The 21,344-nt window shown below is 44.1% G+C and overlaps 1 protein-coding gene across 2 annotated transcripts; it reads right to left on the bottom strand.

Annotated features, from left to right (window-relative positions):
• Window positions 1–1,647: 1,647 nt before the first annotated feature.
• zbtb10 (zinc finger and BTB domain containing 10) lies at window positions 1,648–21,019 on the bottom strand. 2 transcript variants are annotated; one of them, XM_070984730.1, is made up of 5 exons: window positions 20,094–21,019; window positions 11,939–12,971; window positions 5,969–6,034; window positions 3,650–3,825; window positions 1,648–2,776 (listed from the first exon to the last, which is right to left on the bottom strand). In XM_070984730.1, exons 1-5 carry the CDS (start codon window positions 20,766–20,768, stop codon window positions 2,498–2,500), a joined length of 2,229 nt encoding a protein of 742 aa, XP_070840831.1. In that variant the 5' UTR covers window positions 20,769–21,019; the 3' UTR covers window positions 1,648–2,497. The 2 variants fall into 2 exon arrangements, with proteins under 2 accessions (XP_070840831.1, XP_070840832.1); XM_070984731.1 differs by lacking the exon at window positions 5,969–6,034 and having other exon boundaries at window positions 1,649–2,776; window positions 20,094–21,014.
• Window positions 21,020–21,344: the final 325 nt, after the last annotated feature.

The raw sequence follows: 21,344 nt of genomic DNA, 5'->3' as shown, positions 1-21,344 counted from the left end.
CATAAAATCTAAAATGATACATCATAGTTTTGAGTTTCATTCATTACAGTAAAATCAGTAGGATGGTAAATAGTATCAAAAAGAACAAACGAGACGACAGGATGGTGTGATGAACAAACACACAGCGTGAACAGAGAGCGAAAGCGGAAGGTTAAAGTTCACGGAAATAAACCACATCAGGAGGTCTGTAGCTGACGGTCAATGGTTCCATTACGCAAATCCACTAGTTAAATAATATATTCTTCATATATATATATTTATCTTATTCTCAACATATATATATATATATATATATATATATCCTTAATATAACCCCTCCCACAGTGATTTGAAGGTAAAAGTGACACGAAGAGGCTGAATATCTCTATGACTTAAAATATATCTTCTTCCACTGAGAGTAAAGGGAAGTTACACATCTTCTGTATCATTAGCACTTCAGTACATACTGTATATTCCACTGCATATGAACAGATACTGCTGTTCCAAGGTTTCAACCCGCAAACAATCCGTGTTTCTTTAGAAAATATGTGCTTAATGAAATAACAAAGGAGAAAGGAAACATCTGTGGAAAGGACAAAATTAAACAAAATATGTATCTAGGGTAAAGTGAATGATTCTGTAGCATAAAAACATTTAAAAATCTCAACAATTACAGACACGAGCAAGGATTTTTCTACACTAAGCAAGTTTTCACCTGGCTTTTCTCATACATTATATTTCAACAATAATTAAAAACAACAATTTTGGTTGGACAAATAGAAATTAACAGTCTTGATTGCATTTTGGAGTCAATATATAATATTAAATAACAAAAACAAAAATGTCTAATAAAAAAGTTGCTCATTGGAAGAAAGACACAACAGTTTTTTTTTTATATAGTTCCATTCAGACCCGCTTTTGGGGAAGCAAAGAAACATAAAAGCAAATTATTTTCATGAACACAAACGTAAGTGCATGTCTATGAGGCGCCATAGAGCTTCACTTTTTGTGGAACAAAGTGTTTTTCTACCTGGCAGACCTAAAAAAAATAAAAACAAACTTACATCAAATTAAACCGCTGACATTTTGTATACCTTTTACACATGAAAAATGGAGTTCTCTCAGACTTAACATGTCACACATCATGACTTTCCGCACACTTCTTCCCCCTCACAGCCAAGGTTCAAGTGATTCAAAATATATATACTGTATTTAATATATAACTCAGTACCAAATATAAACAAACGTATACAGGTATTGATGTCCACTTAGGTCCTCAAAACGTCAATTACAAGTACTGCCGGTAGTTCTACAAAATGGTATGTGTGTGTCTGTGTGTGTGTGCATTAAATAAAAGCTTAAAAACAATGGCAAAGCATACCTGATAGTCGCCGTAGCACAACAGTGTTCTATAGTTTGAGCTGATTACATATGTATAACTGAGTCAGTTTAAGCTTTATGATTATAAACATCATATATAGCCTGTAGGTCCAGTATTCTGCGACAAGCATTACAGCACCAAACGTTTCATCATTTGGCAAAATTCAAGCTTTAAGTGAAAGTCAAATGCTTTTGTTTAATAATAATAAAGTGTTACTGTGACGCCGTGATTTGTATAAAGCTAGCAATAACATTTCCCCTTGTACTTTCGCTTTTTTTTTCTTTTTTCCCGCTTAAAAAAAAAAAACCTCACATTGTCTTTTTTTTTTCTTTCTTTCTTTTTTAAAGCGTATTCAGTAGTTTTTGTTTCCTGCTAAATCTTGGTGTGCGGTCTGTTTGGCACAATATCGCAGCCCTCTTAAATTAATCATAAATATGGCTGTGATACATTAGAGTCACAAAACAGATTTTTTGGTTCCAAGATTTGTGCAGGGCAAGAAAAAAAAATTAGAAAAGAATAATATAATAATATTGAGCGCATCTAAACAGGATCTACAGAGCAAGTTAAAAATCTTCCTGTGGACAATAATGCTCTTCTTCCGTGTACTTCTACAAGCACCAAGCAATATACTTTCAGATTGTGCAGAAAGCACCAGCCATTACTATGCCTCTGCCTGCAGACAAAAACAACAGAAATAAAAATTATAGCATTTGATAAGACCATAATAACCTCTTTTCATAAATTAAATAATTAACGTTTCGCTTTTTTTTAGATGATTGGTCTACCCCAACTCTACATCACCACCCTGCCCAACTCACCCCCCAAAAACAGGAAATAAACATACATCACCAAAAACCTGATTCATCATATTATTTGTCGTTATTAATCTTTCTCTTGTGGGCGCTGGGCCCAGAGTTGGACACGTTTTAACAATAATAAAATCTGTACATCTTGGAGTTCCCATTCTACCAAAGCCTTTTTTTTTTAAAATCCATCTCTTTGTCATATACTTGCACAATTAAGTAACCTCAAGGTTTGATAGCACTTTGGAGTTGATTGTTTACCAGCTAGTTTTTGTATACATATATTATAAACATCAACTTTTTTTCATTTTGTATCTCAAGCTTGTTAAAATTCTTAGTCCTCTTCCGGGGCAGCAACGGTGTTGCCCTCACCCCAATTTGATTGGTCGTTGTCGGTGGGTTCCTCCCCCTCCAGGTCCTCTCCGTCCTCGCCTTCGAAGTCTTCGTCGCGAGGAAACTCCATGCCCTCCATCGCCTGAGTGGCCTGGTGCGAGTCGGCGCAGTCCGCACACACGCCGTAGCGCCGCGAGCCGTGACGGATGCCAACGCTGGCCGCAAGCATGAAGATCTTCTTGCACACCATGCACTTGTACTTTTTGTCCTTCTTGTGCACCTGTAACAGGGATGAGGAGAGACGAGGCGGGGGTTGAGGAGATGAGATGAGGTGAGCATATGTGCTTATTTGCTTTCTTACTGAGAGTTCGACAAGACAGATCCCACGCTCATATCTGCACAAGCTACCACTATGAAAGTCAGTTAGCTTAGCATAGCATAGAGACTGGAAGCAGGTGGTAACACCGACTTTTTCACTGTTGTTAGCTGTGGCTAGCTGTCTCCTCCTGCTTCCTGTCCTGATATTTAGCTCAGCTCATCAGCTGCTAGTGGTAACAGTTTTTTTAAGAGAAAAATTCAAGAACTTTGAAGGTACATAAACCAAAAATTTTAGATTCCTCCTCCGCAATAAAAGTATGTTGTCACTGAGCGAGGTACTGATCTTCTCATCCACCGTGCAGCAAGAAAGTGAATAAGCATATTTCCATGTCAGACTATTCCACATTTACACACTAATAAGGTTTTTTCCCAAATATTCAAATAAGGAGCAAGAAATCAGAGGTAGTACAGTCACAGGTGTTCTACACTGTGAATTTGGGTATAAAAGAAAAAACTGTCAATCTAACACATTACATTACCTGACTACAATGACAAAGCTTCCTGATTTCTAAACAAAAGTCATGCGAGAAGATCTCACAAATCCACTTCTTTTGTGCCACTTAGTGACAGACTCTGAGATACTCCCTACATTAGAAAACAGATCATAGCTTTTAAACATCTTGTTGCACTCACTCCCTGGAGCAGAAGGCTGCCAGACATGAGCCATAAGGTTCGGCGCAAAGATGTGAGGGTGGACAGAACGCTGTAGTGTTTGGCAGAAGATGGCGGCTGCACATAAAAGAGAGGAGAAGCTCCTGTGCATGTGCGGACTCACCAGGGAATGTCTCTTTACGTGCTCACGGCGGGTGAACAGCTTGCCACAGATGTCGCAGCTGAAGGAGCGCACGCCCGAGTGGATGATCAGGTGCCTCTTGAGCGTGCGCCGGTGCTTGGCGATGTAGTTACAGTGGGGGCACTTGAGCTTATTGAGGGCTAGGTGTGAGGACTCGCCTGGATAGAGACAGAGAGAAACACAAGGTCAGAAACGGACACATTTAGTAACATCATGCTTCTTTTGCTTTCCATCCTTAAAAAAAAAAAAAAAAAAAAAAAAAAAAAGGGCAAACCCAACTACGGTTTGTTCTCCGAGTGAAGTTTTAATTTGACCAGAAGTTATTTGAACAAACTGGAGATGGAGCAAGACAATGATCATAAAAGCTGCATTTGCATCTATAGATCCAATGAGAGAGGGGTGTGTCAGGAACCTACTGTATATCCTGTTTATCAAATCACTGCGTTAGGATGCGGTAAGCATTAGAGAGAATAAGAAACCACAATCTGATGCATGACAAAAAGCTCCTTTGGTTAAAGATTGCTCCAGAACTTTGTTAAATTGATCACTGTGGCAGCCACGTAAACTCCACCACCCAGCTCCATCACTGTTGCTAAGTAACTGGTGCTTGTCTGCGGTGACGTTGGAGGTCTCACCATGGCAATTTTAGAAAGGATACAGATTCATGTTTGCAGTGAATTCAAAGCAGCAATGAATCTGTCGTAACTACATGACGGTAATAATGCAGTTTGGTGTAAGACGCTAAAACGGCCATCACTGCTAATGGAACTGAACAATACACAGACACAGCTCACTATTGAGTGTATGGGACTACTGAAGACCGCCTCCAGTGAAAATCAAGTTTTTAACCTTGTTAACGTGGGGTTAATCAACGCCGGGAGAGGAACTGTAACAAACACGGTCAGTTTTCTGCTTCTGTACACACGACTGGCAGTCTAAAGCAATTTTCTGTCCCAACATCAAACACCATTAGAAAAGCTGAACAAAACATCTAAAAACAAGAACACCCCCATTGCGGATCAAGCTTGGCTATCATACCACTGAACAACGAGAGCATATAGTTTAACATGTTTTTTATTTCAGTCTGTCTAAAGGAAGAACTGGAGAGGTCCTCACACCACCCCCGTCCTCATTAACCCTCCTGAGATGTTTACGCTAGCGAGCTGCAGAGGACAGCTGGGCTTACAAATAAATAAGCAATCTATTGATTTTGAAAGGGCTCCTAGCAGAGTGCTAGTCTTCACCGTTGAGAGCGGGGTGACAGGGCTGGGCCTTTTGTTTGAGCCAGGGAGGACACAACAGAGGCGTTGTCAGGGCAGGTTGCTAGGGGGGGAGGAGGGGGGAGGGTGGAGGGGGGAGGGTTGATGAGAAGCAGGTCACCTGTGTATTCCCGGTGTGAGCGTGTATGCATGTGTGTGTTGTGCACAGCAGGCAAGCACCTTGTGGAAGTGCAACAAGCTGTTAGAGGTGAGGGATGAATTTTTCTCTGTCATGATACACAGAGGGAACAGAAACAGCCTGAAAACTGAATCTATCATTGTCATTTTTTCCCCCATATTTTTAGATATAACCTAGCTGGTCTGGGACTTAACCTGACTGACATTTCCTGTGTCCCCCCTCATGCTTTTTAATCTGCTGTCTCAACCCACAGCTCGACCTGACTGCCCCGCCGATTCGTGTCAATCAAACCGCAACTCAATGCCAAAACACTTAATTTCCAAAGACTTAACTGCTATACTTGCTCTCTTGGGTGTTCACAGAGCTGTTTTGCCACCATCCACCATTGGTTTTATATGTTTTCCAGCTCCTCTGTGGCCTTTGTGCAACGCACTATGGGACAGCGGTGTGCATCAGCAGCACACTCGTCAATTAAGTGGGGGTTTTTTATGGTATGCATGCTGTCACTTTTCAGTACATTTCATTGTGACACGTGAACACACTGCATACTTGTATACATGCTTAGAGTTATTGTGTCACATGGGTTTGAGGCTTCGTGGCTGCCTACTGATGTGACACATTGGCTTCCCCACCACCCATTTAAAGCACATGTGGGATTTTGGCCTATATAAATAAAGCTGACTGCTCATTCCCTGATGATCATTTGGTATAAAAGGCTCATTTAGATCAACTAGCATTTAAATGCTGGTTGAACATGAGTCCATATATAGAAATAAGGTGTGTGTCTACTCTCTTAATCAAGGTGACATACTGACTGGACTGCCCACACTCATTTGAGAAGATGCATTTACTTAAATATCATCCCTGTTCTTTAGCTGAAGTCTAGAGAGTGCGGCATCTTACCATTCTCCCAGGACTCCCCCTGCTGTAAGTCCTGGATGATGCTATACTGGATCTGATTGGCCAGCTCTGGGAAAGGGGGGAGGGTAGGGGGGTGGGGGGATAAGAGAGGCGAGAAGGAGAAAGAGAGATGAGAGGTGGTTGAGAGCCTGGGAGGGGAGGGGGGGGGTGCACACACACATATATACACACCTCACAACGCCTCGTGTACACAACTAACCACCCCCCACATGAAACAATGGAAGTTTCAGTTAACACACACACACACACACACACACACACACACACACACACACACACACACACACACACACACACACACACACACACACACACACACACACACACACACACACACACACACACACACACACACACACACACACACACACACACACACACACACGTAAAGCAGTGTGATCCCCAGACCAGAGCAACAAACTAATGGTGTAACCAGGGCTCCAGCAGGGAGGGGGTTAATTAGACAATGAGAGTCGAGCCCTAACACCGGCTCAGCTTACACTCCGCTTTTGTAAGCACTTGTGTGAGCACCTGTGTGTGTGTGTGTGTGTCCGGTTCCTCCAGCATCAGTTCTTAGAGCCCATTAAAGACACACCCCTGTATGTGTGTGTATGTGTGTGTGTCCATTCTCCCTGGGTCAATATTTGGAATAGTGAGGACAGCTCCAGTGCATTAGAGTGGATTAGGGTGGGAAGGGACGGCCCCTGGCGGCTTTGCACCTCACAGGGATTGGGGAGGTTATTGTGTGTGGGTGTGCGTTTGTGTGCATGCTTAACAAGGACTGGTGTGTATGCAGATGTATTTCACCTGCTCTGTGTGTGTATGTGTGTGCAGCACCCACCCTTTAAAACAATCCCACAGTCTTGTTTGGAGAAGACCCAAGAATTTATTGGCCACGAGCGTTGGCTGTGGGCTCAGCTTGGCGAGAGCAGACAGCAATGGCAAAGTACTTATATCACTGAAACTACCTTCACTTTCAACAGTTATTTCCCAAAACACTCGCCTTCCTGTGACTCTGTAAACCGTCCAACACCAGCTGCCTCTTCAGCTCTATGTGTCACCGCTTTGTCTTTTTTTGGCAAACCGATACCAACAATTTCAAAATAAAATATATCAGCCATTCTCAGCTTTAAGGTTAATAAAGCAGCAGAAAACAAATCTGAAACTATTTGAGAATAAGACAATTTCCCAGCGAAATGCCACATGTGATCGGGGATGTACCAAACAGCTCAAATCTTCATTCATAGCGCTGACATTCAAATTCTAAATAAATATTCCATATGTCATAAGATTGTGACGTTTATTGCAACTTCAACAACAGATACAGTGAGAGAGAGAGGCGGCTGTATCAGAGCTGTAAACACACACACCAACAAGTATATTTATAAGTACTCAAACATATTTATGTTGATGAAACTGATGAGTTATATTTATTAAAGGAAGTTGGTTTAATTAAAAATAAAAAAACAATTTTAATCTAACAAAACACTTCAAATTGAAGATTTTGTTGACATTTGAAGCTTCATTCAAAAACCTCAATAGAAGCTTCAAATATTCAAAAAAGACCTTCTGCAAAGCCCAACATTTGATGTTTCCAGCCTCTCAAATATAAAGATTTTCTGCATTTGTCCCTTTAGAAAATCGTAAACAGCATAAACGTCAAACCGGGCTGTTTTCTAGCACTGTAAAAGACTAATATATCGAGAAAATAATCAGCAGATGAATCCATAAAGATAATAATCATCAGCTGCAGCCCCGAACATTTTATTAGTTGAACAATCTGCAGGACAAAAGCCAACAGACAAACATCAGAGCAGAAACATGCCTGTGAATATTCTCATTCATCCAGGTCATTGTCATCAGGTCATCATCAGAGCAGAACGACCACCATTTGGGCGGCTGTGTTTCCATCCTTGGAGCATGGCTGCACAGATCAAACTCAAGCCAAATGTGACATCACTGTGGGAAACTGGGACAGATAATACTGGTGATGACTGCTCATAGGCTCAAAGAGAAACATGCAAGCAAACGACGACTAATGGTGCAAGAGGGGCCTCTAGTTTTAGCATGAGCGCCATCAAAAGATGAGATTTTGGTGAAAGCTTGTGCCCACGAGCAAACTGCTGAGTCTCTTCTGCATGGCTGTGTGTGTGTATATCAACAACTTTCTAGGCTAATCTAATAACCCACAGTAGATCATTCTTGTTTTTGCATTGGAAAGCAATATTTCAGTAAAGCGTGTCTAATGTGTTAAACATCATGTGACGCGCATATCCAGAGCAAGTCGCAACAAACAAGCACTATGTGCAATACAAGACTAATGAAGCCTAGACGGCAGGGAGGCTGTGGGAAAACCTCGGAGACAAGTGACAATCTGTCCATGAATGGTGCTTCATCATCGTTGTGGTGCTGTGGGGTGAAAACATGTGTTTTAAGCGCTCTGAATGGCTGTCAACTCTTTGCAATACATTCAAGGACAGCAACTTCCTACCCACGTGCTATCATTATGACTTCATCACAACCGTAGTCGATGTCTCATAAATTCATTCGCTCACCCACAGTCACAGATTTTTGAGGGTTACTCTGTGAGCTAGTTAAGAAGCTATCACATCGCTTCACCTACAGATAACAAGCCAAAATCAATGTCAGTGGAAAAGCTTGGATAAAAAGACGAGTCTTAAGTTTAGATTCAGCATCTGAAACAGACTCGGCGTCCCAGGTTGAGGCAGGGGAAGCTCACATTAATCTCACATTAATGTATGTGGCTCTCCTTTCCTCATAAAGGAAACCGAGAAACCACTTGGAAAGCACTTTTCTTACATACTGAACAAAAACTGGAAGTGGAAAAGCTGTATACAGTATGAGATCACCAGTACACAACCCACAGAAGTGAAAGAAACTTCTGACCTTTAATGTGTAACCACATCAATTGTTCATTTCTAGTGAAGTAAAATAAGAAATAGGGCAACAAGGCCTTCCTCTCACCCCGACATCAAACAGCATCCAGATAATGCGTTGCACATTTCTGCCTCTCGCACACGTGAAACTACAGTGTCCATCAGTTCTTGACTATTACTGCAATAAGTGATTTGACGGTCAACACTGGGATAAGCTTATTTTTCCCGTTATTCCGTCTACATGCACATATCTTGGCAACTTCTAGGTCTTTGAGAGACTAAATATTCACAGATCTATATTTAAACTGTAAACTTAAAGTATACTGTATGAATGAATTCCATGGTTTGGAGGTAAATGAACTGTTGAATACAAAACTATAATTTAAGGGCAAACCGTCGCCTTGAAACCTTTTACTGTGACTAACAGCCTACTTGAAGCCTTAACCGTATCTTTATTTGGAAACGCAGTATACATTAAATAGAGACATGGAGCCAAACAACAAAGCTGCATGAAGAGAAGAAGGTTGGAGAAATCTCACACATGCAGACAAACTCTTATAGTGAGCGTCTCTTTAGGCTATTACAACACCCTGGATCACTCCATGCACACATTAAAAGAGCCCTGTGAGGAGTTAGAGGCACTAAGAGCATTCAAGTGCATTTAGGGAGGCCTGAGGGGAGAAATGTTTCCCCTGCTTTCTTCATTTTCCTGCATTAGGGATGGCTTCTCGCTCTCTCTCTCACACACACACACACACAAAATGTAGTCCTCTCTCTCTTTCTACACACACTGCGCGCCTCACACACACATACCCCCCCACTGTCCATACCACTCCACTTAATACATGATATCATTATGGTTACATGGAGTGCCATGCTTAATGGGGCCAACAGAAGGAGAAGGCTGGAGATACAGTGGAGTTACTAAGAGCGCTACGCTGTCTGCGGATAGGACAGACGCAAACAAGGGGGGGAAGAGGAAGAGAGATGAGTGAAAAAGTTTTATCTGGCAAGACTGATTGAACGAGTGAAAGCCACTTAAAACAAGGTGGTTTTTGCCAACCACACCATTTCATGTGGGTTCAAAAGTGAATCAAGAGAGGACAGTTTATCTATTTTTATCTCCAGCTCATTTCATTATTCTCTACTATAGAACATTATAACACATTGATCCAGCTCATTAAAGTCACTGAATTGAACTGAACTGAGCTGAACCTTTCAGAGCGTCTGATCTTTCCTTTAGAGCAAGTCTCTGCAGTGATGTGGCAACACGTCTCTGTGCTGAGACAAAGCACTCCAGGTGGGCGTAACTTTGGTAAGCCCCTTGCTCTGGAGTGATTAGTGGAGATCACGGCTGGGAGTGACTCACTTATTGGCAACGCACAGCAAGTTAAAAGCCTGATAAACAAATATCCCTGCTGTTAGGTGTAACAGCAGGATGTTGATCAAAAAGCTGTAAAATCTGTGGTGGGCTCATGAAAATCGTGATCGCGCCTGTGTTTCCCATTTCAGGCGGCCACAGCTTAGTTTATTAGGACTGAATTACACCTGTGATCATGGGTGTGACATGAGGTGGGTGGTGCACCGGTTTCATCACCGTCGCCGGTGTCTGCAACGACGTGGATTTTGCAACACCGTCATTACTTTGAAATGTTCTCGCATATTAAAAAGAACGCGCTTCACTGTGGCTGTGACAACACGAAAGTCTTGATCTGGTCAGAGGAATGAAGACCCAGCAGATTAACTTGATGGAAACTTCCCCTCAACAACAACTGGGAAGCTCTTAAGCTATATGGGTGTGCTAATCGTTTTACTTCGTGCTGTTTTGAGGGCCAGTGCAGAGCAGGATGCGCTTCAAAACTGAAGCTCAAGGATAGATTGATACCAACTTCAAACTTCAACTGGAAAAATGAGGCGCAGTCAACGGACACTGTTTGAACATTAAGCTTCATCTGAAGCTAATCAAATGACCAGAGCAGTAGGCTGGATGTGGGTGGCCGTATTTTGACGTTGGGCCGCTGGTTTTAGTATGACATGAAATCCACCTCCGCTGCATCAGAATGCCCGTGTTACACTGACTATTGTACTTATATAACATACTTATATAATCTTCAAGTACTAGTTTAAATTATGCAAAATTGTATAGGCTGGAGCACCGCAAAGAGAGGATCAAACACTGAAGCCATGTGAAAACATAAAGGCTTGGACATGATTTCTGCAGATCAAAGCAGACCCACACAGGTACCAGGAAAGTATGAGGTGGGACTAAGGGTGATCCTCTTCAGACCCACTGACCCCCTAGTGGTTAAATCATTACAGATGTGTGGTGTGGGGACTAGCATTGTTCACACATACAGAATTTCATTTTAAATACACATTTTTCCAAAGCTGTTAAATATGACAAGTTAAATGTGGGGACACATATGTAGAAAACTTTTTCATGCAATGGTGCAGCCATAGAAACACAGCGTCTGGGTTTGCGTGAGCATCATTAAGCTCCAAGTCAGTGTTGGAAGCTAGCTAATGATGCTACCTGATTTAACTGGCTATGTCTGCGAAACTATAGCAGCAGCTTCAGGGCAAGTCTGCAGACATAGATGCAATGTATGTAAAAAGCAGTAAGCAGGAATGCACATTTACATCGACAAGTGCAAAGGGCCATTCACCTTGTTTACTGCTATTCTTCCTTGACCTTGGCCAAGCTGTTGAACTTCATGCACTAGCTACTTAAACATGCAAAACACGTTTAACTGTAGGCACTACATTGGTGTGTAAAATGCAATACAGAGGCCCCAACATAACGGAGCTTTCCATACATAATGTAGTAAAATATGTATCTCTGTATCGTACATGCAGATGTTACATTCAAGTGATCACTAGATCATATGTTAAAAAAACTGTACTTTCTCTCTTTTACTTACAGTGAGTATACAGTGTGACTAATAGGAATACGAAACTCGTGATTTGAATGGGAAATTCATGCATATATTATAGGGGAAAGGACTCGGGAGGAGAGAGTGTGTGGTATGCTTAGGGGTACGAGTGTGTGTCATACCAGCATTTTCCGAGAGGGAGGAGAAGTCCTCTCTGGGGTAGGAGGCCGAGGGCTGGATGAACATCCCCTCGTCAAATCCCTCTTCAGGCTCTGGTGGAAAGTTGTACACGAACCGCCGAGTGGTGGTCTGTTTTTTCCTCCGTCCGCTTCCAGCCGCAGCGTCTGGTGCCTCTCGCTTTATTGCTGCGGGAGCTGCTGCAGCGCCACCTGTGGCTGGCTCGTTCCAGACGAACACCTGCACTTGACCACTCGCCGCCCGTGTTTCATTGGTCTCTGCTGAATCAGACGAGTTGTCGTTGTGGTGGGCCCAGCTACCAGAGGCTCCGGGGGTCACCAGGGCACAGCCCTCACCCCCTACCACCGTCACTTCTATATCACTGTTCTCCTCCTTCACCCTGCCGCCTTCGTCTTCCTCTTCCATTGCTTCCTTTCCTTGGTTGTTGCTGGCCTTGATGGACAGCTTTGACAGGATGCTTGTGGCCCAGAAGTTGCTCGGCTTCCGGTCCGACCCTCTCTGTCCCTCTTTGGCCACCATCTGCCTCTTGTTGTAGTCCACCACCACTGAATCAGGAGCCTCCTGCTTGATGCTGATATTCAGGGCATCCTTTATAAAAGCCCTGCACGAGTGGACAACTTCTGTCATCTGGAGGTAACTAGCAACAGACATCACCTCAATGGCATTTTGGCTTGTGAGCAGCAGATTCCCGGAGTAGAGAAAGTCGAGGATAACTGAGAAGCCCTGCACAGCAGCGACATCCAGGTGCGTGACCGTGGCCTGGTCCTGGGCCTCGCCCTTGGTCAGACAGTAGAGGGTTTTGAAGTAGCGGCTTCCTGCCACCAGGATGTTCTTGTGTGCGCGGAACACCTGGCCTGAGACAACTATGTTGACGTCACAGAGGATGCCACTTTTGCGTTGCTTGTCCAGCTCCTGGAGAAGCTGGTAACAGTAGGAGTTCTCATTGGGCTTGCTGCGGTAGTCTTCCTCTGAGCAGTTAGTGGAGGGGCTAGCATTGTCTGAGGGCCTCACCATCTCCTTTGACATGAGAGAGAAGAAGAGAGAGACACATTAATGCAGAAGATTTGTGTGCTCATCCAAGTCATTTGAAAAAGAAATCACTAACGTATTTCTACATTTACCTTCCTGTAACTCTGTCTTTACATAATACAGACACACATATACACCCTCTGGGCTCTCAGTGTGACACTGACGCACCTGCCCTAGGGGCGAAACAGGTTTGACAGGCTTCTCTAATGGGAGAGGTGGCAAAGAGGCAATGAAAGGCACGTTACTTTTAGGCTGCTTAATATTACACAGCCTTATAATAAACCCCTCTCCTCAATCAAACTTTAAACTCCTCAACCAGCGATTAACCCCTGGAAACTGTAATTTACTTTATAAAGGCAAAATATTTTCCTAGTTATACATAAAGAGAAATCAACCACATAATTAATAATTTGCCACACTTGGCAAAATGCGCTTCCACGATGCCAGAGAACGTGTCCACGTGTGTTTGTGTTTCAGTCGGTGGAGAAATTGACATCACTGCTTGCCTGAGCTGACTATTATTCGTGCGACTGCTGCATAAGTAGCAAAAGCAAACAGAAACCTTTGCTCAGCAGAGCTGCAACGAGAACATTATGCTTACTTTTTTCTTCATGTGTTCAGATATTCAAACAAAAACGTTCACTAATAAAGAGAAACAGAAATGCAGGCGCCATCATCTACGGCTGTTTTTTGGTCAGATTTACAAGACCACTGTCCATCAGGACTCCCCTTTCTTCATCTTCTGAGTTTTTAATTTCCTTCAAAGCAACAGCGAGGAATTTGTTTTATGAATTTGCCAGAAGCACAATATAAGACTTAATTTCTAGCAACACTAGAGAATGTCTTGGTTTTACTTCTAGACAAAGAAAGATGTTTATTTTGTCACAATTAATGATTACACTTTCCAGTTGGGCTTTAGTCATCAGTCCCAAATCTCCACTGGAAAGTCGGAGCAAGATTCAAGATTTTACTCACATTTAGCTTCTGTACAGTAAAATGATCTGCTTCTTTAACGTGGAAGCTAGATGTAAAACGGGCCATAATTAGACCTGGAGGAGGGCCGACAAGTGTCCAAAGCAGGACACACAACGTGGCTGTAAAATGGGAGGGGAACTGGCAGAAGCATAGAACAACCCTGTAACAGCCCCACTCCTCCTCCCCTGCTCCCCCCTTAACAGGGCAACAGGCCAGCCTGGTACGGAGCAGAGGAGAGGGGAGTATATGCACATGTGTGTGCATGCGGTTACAAATGCAAAAATACCTGTCTTGACTTATATGCACGCATGCACATAGACAAATACATAACCCAATAATTTTTTTTAATGCATATAAAGCCTGCATGTGCAGAAGTCGACATTATAGTTTTTACCCTCAACACACACATGCAGCAGCATACATCTCCGGCTCATTTTAGAATTGCACAGCAGATGTCCTAATCCAGAATAATTCACATTGCTCGAGCCCTGCATTTTTACCCCCACCCACCACCATCTCTCGTGCACACACATGCACATACACACACACACAAACAAACCAAGCTGCCTACACACACACACACAGCTGGGGTTTCAGCTCGAGTAATTCAGATTAAATCCATTTCTCTGAGGTCCCCACCCAGCCCCCACCCCCTACTCCCTCCACACTGTAGCTCTTGTCCAGGGCACACAGGATAGTATAGGGGGGCTTATCATCCTCTGCCACAGCTGGAGGGGAAGAGATGTAGAGCGATGGGCTGGGATGAAATGACAGGGAGAAAGAGGGAGAGACAGAGACGGGGGAAAGTCGATGTACTTTGCAGGCTAGAAGAAATAAAAGGGAGGACAGAAAGACAGAGAATAACAGACAAGACAGCAGAACGGTAGAGCTCTGCCGGAGAAAAAAGCAGAACACAGCTGACAGAATAAAGTGTGAAAAGAAGATGAGAAATGGTTGCAGCATAAAAGAGAAAAGCCTGATAACACACGCACAAAGAAAAAGAGAGAGCATGAGGCAGGGATCGAGAGAGCGAGACCTTGAGCCTCGACAAAAAGGGCGGAGGAGAAAATGTGGAGCAGAGGGAGCCGGAAAGCCAGCGTGATAGAGAGAAGGAGTTGGGTCACCCCATTTTAGCCTTCACAATAGCTAGTTCTCCCCGAGGCTCATTGTCCACTCACTGTGGGCCTTTGTGAAAGGGCTCGGCACTCACTCTCTTATTACACAGCATCTCCCACTCACAAGCATAGAAAGGAGCAAGGGTGCATGTGGGTGGGGCGAGAGGAGAAAAATTATTCCATGATATACACATCAAAGCCTCTGGAGGGGCATGGTCATCATGTTGAGTACTGTGGTGGAATATATTGTTGCGGTGAAGGGCAAGAGTGCTATCACAACAAGGGGAATGGATATGCTTCAGAGTTAGATTGTCAGTAGTTGGGCACAGCTTTTGTCACTTTGCTTTGGTCTGCTATCCTCTTTTAACAGGCTGAGACCCAACAAGCTTTCAACTTGCCGAGCTAACCAGAAAAAGAAGTTATGTTCGGCATCAGTCAACAAAACTAACCGGGTAGACGGTGATGTTTGAACAGAGAAAAGAGCCAGCATGTTAGAAATATCATAACTCCCAGTACCTGGGAATTTGCAGACCTGTTTTATCATTTCCACTAACTAACCATCCCACCCCCAAATCCCATGACTCCCCAACAGCTTTCATCCATTACACATAGCGAGGCAATGGGCCAGAGAGGTAAGACTTTGCCTGGCAGTTTTGATACGAGGTGTGTGTGTGTGTATGTGCTTATTGGAGTCAGGCTAGGACAGCCTGGTACTGGATAAGTTGCTCCATACTGGCCTCATCAGCAACATCATCCTTTCTCCAGATGTGCCACGTGTGAGCTGGGAGCTTAGAGAACCAGCAGACCAACCCTGCACAGCAGATGCTGGAGGCAAAAACCAGCCTCAGCCAACAGAGAATGTGGGGACAATATCAACCTCCCCCAGTCATGACGTGGCTAGCTTTTTATTCGAGCCAGAGAGGTAGGGGTGGAAGAATGAAAAGCAGAAAGAGTGTGCAAGGGAATCAAAGAGGGAGCTGGGGAAGAAGAATCCTTTGATCTGGGTCTAACATGGGTCCTTCAAAATAAATGGCCAATAAGAATTGATTTACAGGTGGATTAAACAAACCATGATCGTCATAACTTCAAGCTTACTGAAGCACAGTCAGACAGAGCTCTTCACGGCTTGTGTGATATAGCACTGTCCCCATGCAACATAATGACCCACTGGAGCCACTTTTTGTTTACATTTTACACATGTCTGCCTATATCCCCTCACTCATCTACCCCCACCCATCATCAAGCCAGTCCCATGACCTGCCCAACCCTGAGGCCATCTCCGGCGGTCCCTCACCAGCTCCCCACATCTACTGTATCCTTCCCTCAATCCCCCCTCCTCACCCAACCCGTCTGTCCCCAGATGCTAGAACAATACCGCAGTGTGCGTTTGGCCCAAGGTGTGGGAGGGCTGCACTGAGTGTCTCCCAGCCTCCTAACAATGCCCTGACAGAAGAGGCAAAGGGGTGGGGTGGGGGGGACAAGGAGAGGGTAGAGTCACTGACGGATTCAACAAGAAGAATTCTGCCTCTGGCTCCACCCCACCCCATCCCCCTGACCTGTGGCCCCCAATAAACATCCCATCTATCTGGCAGACACCAGTCTGCAATGGGTGGGTCTCCCTTCCCATTCAGGGGGACGCACTCTGTGTGGACTAAAATGAGGGGGTGAAAAAGACTTGAGCCTCGTTCACAAATGCAGTCAATCTCCGAAATGTTCAGGAACATTTCCTGCAGAAAAAACGCTGGTACGGATGTGTTGTAAACCACAGCAGTAACATTGCAGGGACAGGCACATAAATCTGACGAAAGACATGGAGCGAGCAAACCAATCACAAGACTCCACTGATGGCTCATTTGAGGCCACACCTTGTTTATGGTTAGCAGATCATGAAAATACATTATTTGTCGCACAAACTTGTTGGATATTAAATACATTAGGCATCCTCCACCATGTACGCATACATCTGCCATTGCAGTGCTTCTTCTATTGTGGTTGGCATCAATAAGTGTTGCATTACCCTCACCTACAGGACTGTCCCTTGCATCATCGATTCCAGCATTGCCACAGCATGCGTGAAAAGGTACAAGACGGAAAGATTCCAGATTATAGCTGCATGTGTGACTAGTGAAAATCACGAGCTGTGCCTGAAAGTTTGTCGCAGTAATTTACTGAGAACTATCTAAATTCTGAATTCAATTAAGTGTTAGGTTTTCTTATCTTTCACCCTATGTCGACCAACAAAGTGTCGCAGGGAAAACAATTGTCTGGCTTTCAAATTCAATGGGATAATCTGGATCGTCTGTCATGGATTCATGAGCCTCATCCTGGCCTGGGTTTTGGTTGCAGTTTGGATATTGCAGGAGTTGACCAAATGGGTGTCTGTGTTACAGATTGAAATTAAATTTTTTATTGACATTCAAACAAAGAACTAAAAAGAGAGAGATAAGAAAGGGCAGGCGTGGGTGAGCGAGACAGAGGGAGTGCACGGAGAGGCTGGATGTGGAGAACTGAAACTAACTTAGTGCAACTTAGTGCAGTAATTATGCAATGTACCTCTGTGTTATGATGTGCAGCTGTAGAATAGAGTCTCTGTACATGGTGATGACAAGGGATTACTCTGTGACAACAAATGTGGGTTTGACACATAACCTTTTGTCAGTTTGTGAACAATGGAAACAACTGTTTCTCCAGAATTAAACTGACTTATATATGTCCCAAATATGTGATCTCATATTCAATCTAAGGGAACCACTGCTCTACTTTGCCTCATCTTAACCTTTTACCAGTGAGCAGAGGGAACAATCTGAGCACAAGACAGCCTCTAGAAAATTAAGGACAACGGCCCCCTTCTCCAAGGAGACCCACATTCACCACAGCTGCCCTGGTGTGCTAAGGCTAATTGAGTTAGCTTTAACGAATGCAGCAGAGGCCTGACTAACGTCAGGAATGGGTGGATAGAACAAGACGTTGCCTCGTAACACCATAATTCCCCTTTAATGTACTGCCTCACAATGCTGCCTTGCTTAACATGCACTGCTGCTCATTACCTCAACAATGGCGTATATGTGGCGATTACAGTTTTATTCAAGAGGCAGCCTAGCCTAATCTTAGAACCTCAAAAATGGCAAAATAAAATAAAATAAAATAAATAAATAATAATTCAATTTTCTTTTCCAATAGTGCAGCAATGGGACTGTATCTTCCCAGATCTATTCTTCATGAGGAAATGGCCTGGATAACCTCTCAGTGCAGTGTCTGGGGTCCTTGTTGCTAGGGAAAAGCCACACCAAGCCCCTAATCCACTCCTACTGCTCTCCTTGCCAATTAGAGATGTACACAAGTTAGTGGATAGCTTTAAGTCATTCTGATTAGTGATTGCGTGTGCAAAGGAAGGAACTAAATGTAGTAGTGCAATCCTCTTCACTCACAAATTAGAGTCAAATAGCACCCCGCTCTTAATTCCCCTGACAGCTCAGACCATTGTCAGGATAGGAGGTCAGATGTGGCAATGTACAAGAGGAGTAAATAACTAATTTTATTTTTTTTTTAAATGTAGGATTGATGAGAGAAATGCCCTTTGACACCAGGTTGTTCGGGGGAAATACGCACTCCCTGTTTTTATGAGGTCTCTGAAACAGCACCGTAGAAATGTTGTCTACACTGCAATAAAAATAATGAACCAATAAAAAGACCTCATGCACATCAATAAAGACAGAGTTCACCAAGTATAAAACTGGTTTTGCTGTTTCAAATTAAAGGCATTCAGTACACTGATTCTGTCAATAATTTCAAACCTACCCCACGCGTAGACTAACAACATAGTGTTTGGGATGTCACTTTAATAAAGCGGGGTAATTTTCCAGTTAGTGTGGTTTCAGTCTGGTGCATACAGGGTGGGGGCTTAATTGTAAAATGTGGCCCAAAGGTAAAACACTAGCACCCATTAACTCAGAATTATGTGGATGGCAGGGTCAGGTGATGCCGTGTCATTCTATTTACTGACATGTATTTCACTCATTCACGCCTGTTCAAACAGTTGCATATGGGCCAGGCAAGCTGTCAGGCTCTGGGCAACATGATTTACTCCTCTCCTCATGTCCAGCCCTCCAAGTGACACCATCTATGGATTTTTGGGGGTCATTCTAGCACAATGCCTCTAATTTAGCTGCCCAAAGGGAGGAGGAGGTGGAGGAGGAAGAAATGCGCCAGAGGTCACCCGAGACTTCGAGCCAGCGGGCCTGCAAGAGAGGCCAAGAAGCGAGGAGGGGGAAGGGTGGGTAGGGGTGCGGTTCCCCAAAGGCTGTTAGGGTCGAGCCCTTGCCATTGTGTGACCTCTAGCAAGCTAGCAATCAAGACAGCTGCTGATGCAACAAAAGGGTGTGCTGTACAGTGTGCGAGTTAAAAAATAAAAATGAAATAAATTTAATATACTACCAGTTTCCATTACTTTTAAATGACTTGTCGGGCCATTCAAAAGTATTAAGAGTCACGGTGACATGCAAACAATCCCCCATCCAAAGGCACAGCCTCCGGTGGGGTAGTAGCTAGCAGGTGTCATACTGGAGCAGGTTGGAGCGTATAACTTAACTGATGAGTGTACAGACGCTCAGTTTTTGGTCGTAAGCTGAATCAGAGAGATTGGTCTCACTCACACTGCAAAGTGATTCAGCCTGTTGTGCCGTTAAGTAACTCAGATAGTCGAGATTAGCTTCGCTAGGGGCTTTCCACCACCGTCACTGGCCATATACCTCCGGCTAGACAGCAAAGCTACAAGAGGCTAGTTGGCTAAGCTAGTTGTTAGCTCAGGTTAGCAGGCTGATGCTAGCTAATCAGCCAGGAGAAGGGATTGTGAAGCTTAGGTAATGGCCTATTTTCGCTTTCGCTGTGTTTTAAAGTTGTATAAACTGTCGCTAACAGTGTTAAAACATAACAGATAATGACATATGATATTACAAACGTGTGACAGGTACTTAATGCTATGTAGGTGAGCGAAATCGTCACGGACTTGAGCTAACGTTACCTGTTTGGTGGGGTCATTTCTCCCGTGCTCAGAAGACAGGTGATGTCTCAGCAGCAAGGCCCGTTTGTAGTTGCGACTGCCTTTGACAAGCTCGTCGCTGTTTTTAGTGGCAATGTTGTGACACCAGGAACAGGACATGAGTCCCGTCTCCTGGCAAAATTTTAGCCATGGAAATTCTTGCAACCACGAAGCATGGAATAGTGAGTGTTTCTGAAGCAACGTCTGCGGTCTCATCTCTACCCCAGATTTCCTGGATCCCGTCTCGCCTCCAGTCGCACCGCTTCCCGACTCCTGGCCGTCGGCGTTGTTGGGACCGTTCCCCGCTGTTAAGCTACTCCCCTCCCTGGACCCGTCCTCTCCTTCCACCGAGCCGACACGATCGTCGCCGTCCCCGGCTGCCCAGCTACCCCCTTCCGGGTCCTCTTCTTCCTCCGCCTCGGGTTCCGTGCTATCGCTGACAGACCCAGCGCCCTCCACTCTCTTCTGCGATGATCCGTTTGCCCCCAGATCCCTGTCCTCCTCTTGATCCGGCCTGTTCCCGTTAAATTGTCGGTCTTGACAGGCCGGGGCCTCCCAGCTGTTACAGTTCCCCCCACCGATACCGCTGGAACCCGTTAACCCAGCTAATCCACCTCCTCGGAAAGCCAGCGACCTGCGGTTTCTCTCACCGGACATTTTTCTTAATATATATTAGAATCTTCACTTTCTCAACAGTATCCCCCTCCGACAAAAATGTGTTCGTATAGATGTATTTTCCGAAAGAGATGGACCGTCGTCGTTTCTTTTCTCCGCTTTGGCCCTCCCGGTGAGAGTATGTAGGTTATGCGGAAATAAATAAAGGTTTTAAACGCATAATGAATTTCAGGGTTCTCGCTGCGTCCGCGCAGGCCCCGCAGAGGTCGAATGGCAACGACTTTCCTCCCCACAATGCACCTCGACCAGAGAAAGGGGGGTTGGAGAGGGAGGGGGCGGCTTTTAAAGGAAGATGGGGGTGCTGTTGATCAGCAAGGGGTCTTTTGTGTTTGAAGGCTGCACCCATTTTCCGCATGCTTTTCATCTTTAGACTTCGCTTGTCTTCTCAGCCCGTAAATGCGGACTTGCGTGCCCCACTTAAGCCTATAGCTAAACGGGGTAACCATTATGTTCCTGTCATATTTCTATGGGAATTCTATAACAACTTCTTCTATGTTTATATTATTTTATTGCATTTGTATTTTATTTATAAAAGATAAATATTTGCAATAAAACGTG

The sequence above is a fragment of the Chaetodon trifascialis genome, chromosome 17 (genome assembly GCF_039877785.1).
Source record: "Chaetodon trifascialis isolate fChaTrf1 chromosome 17, fChaTrf1.hap1, whole genome shotgun sequence".
Classification (NCBI taxonomy): Eukaryota; Metazoa; Chordata; class Actinopteri; order Chaetodontiformes; family Chaetodontidae; genus Chaetodon; species Chaetodon trifascialis.
The sequence above is the reverse complement of the archived record's forward strand: the minus strand, read 5'-3'. Positions and strand labels throughout refer to the sequence as shown.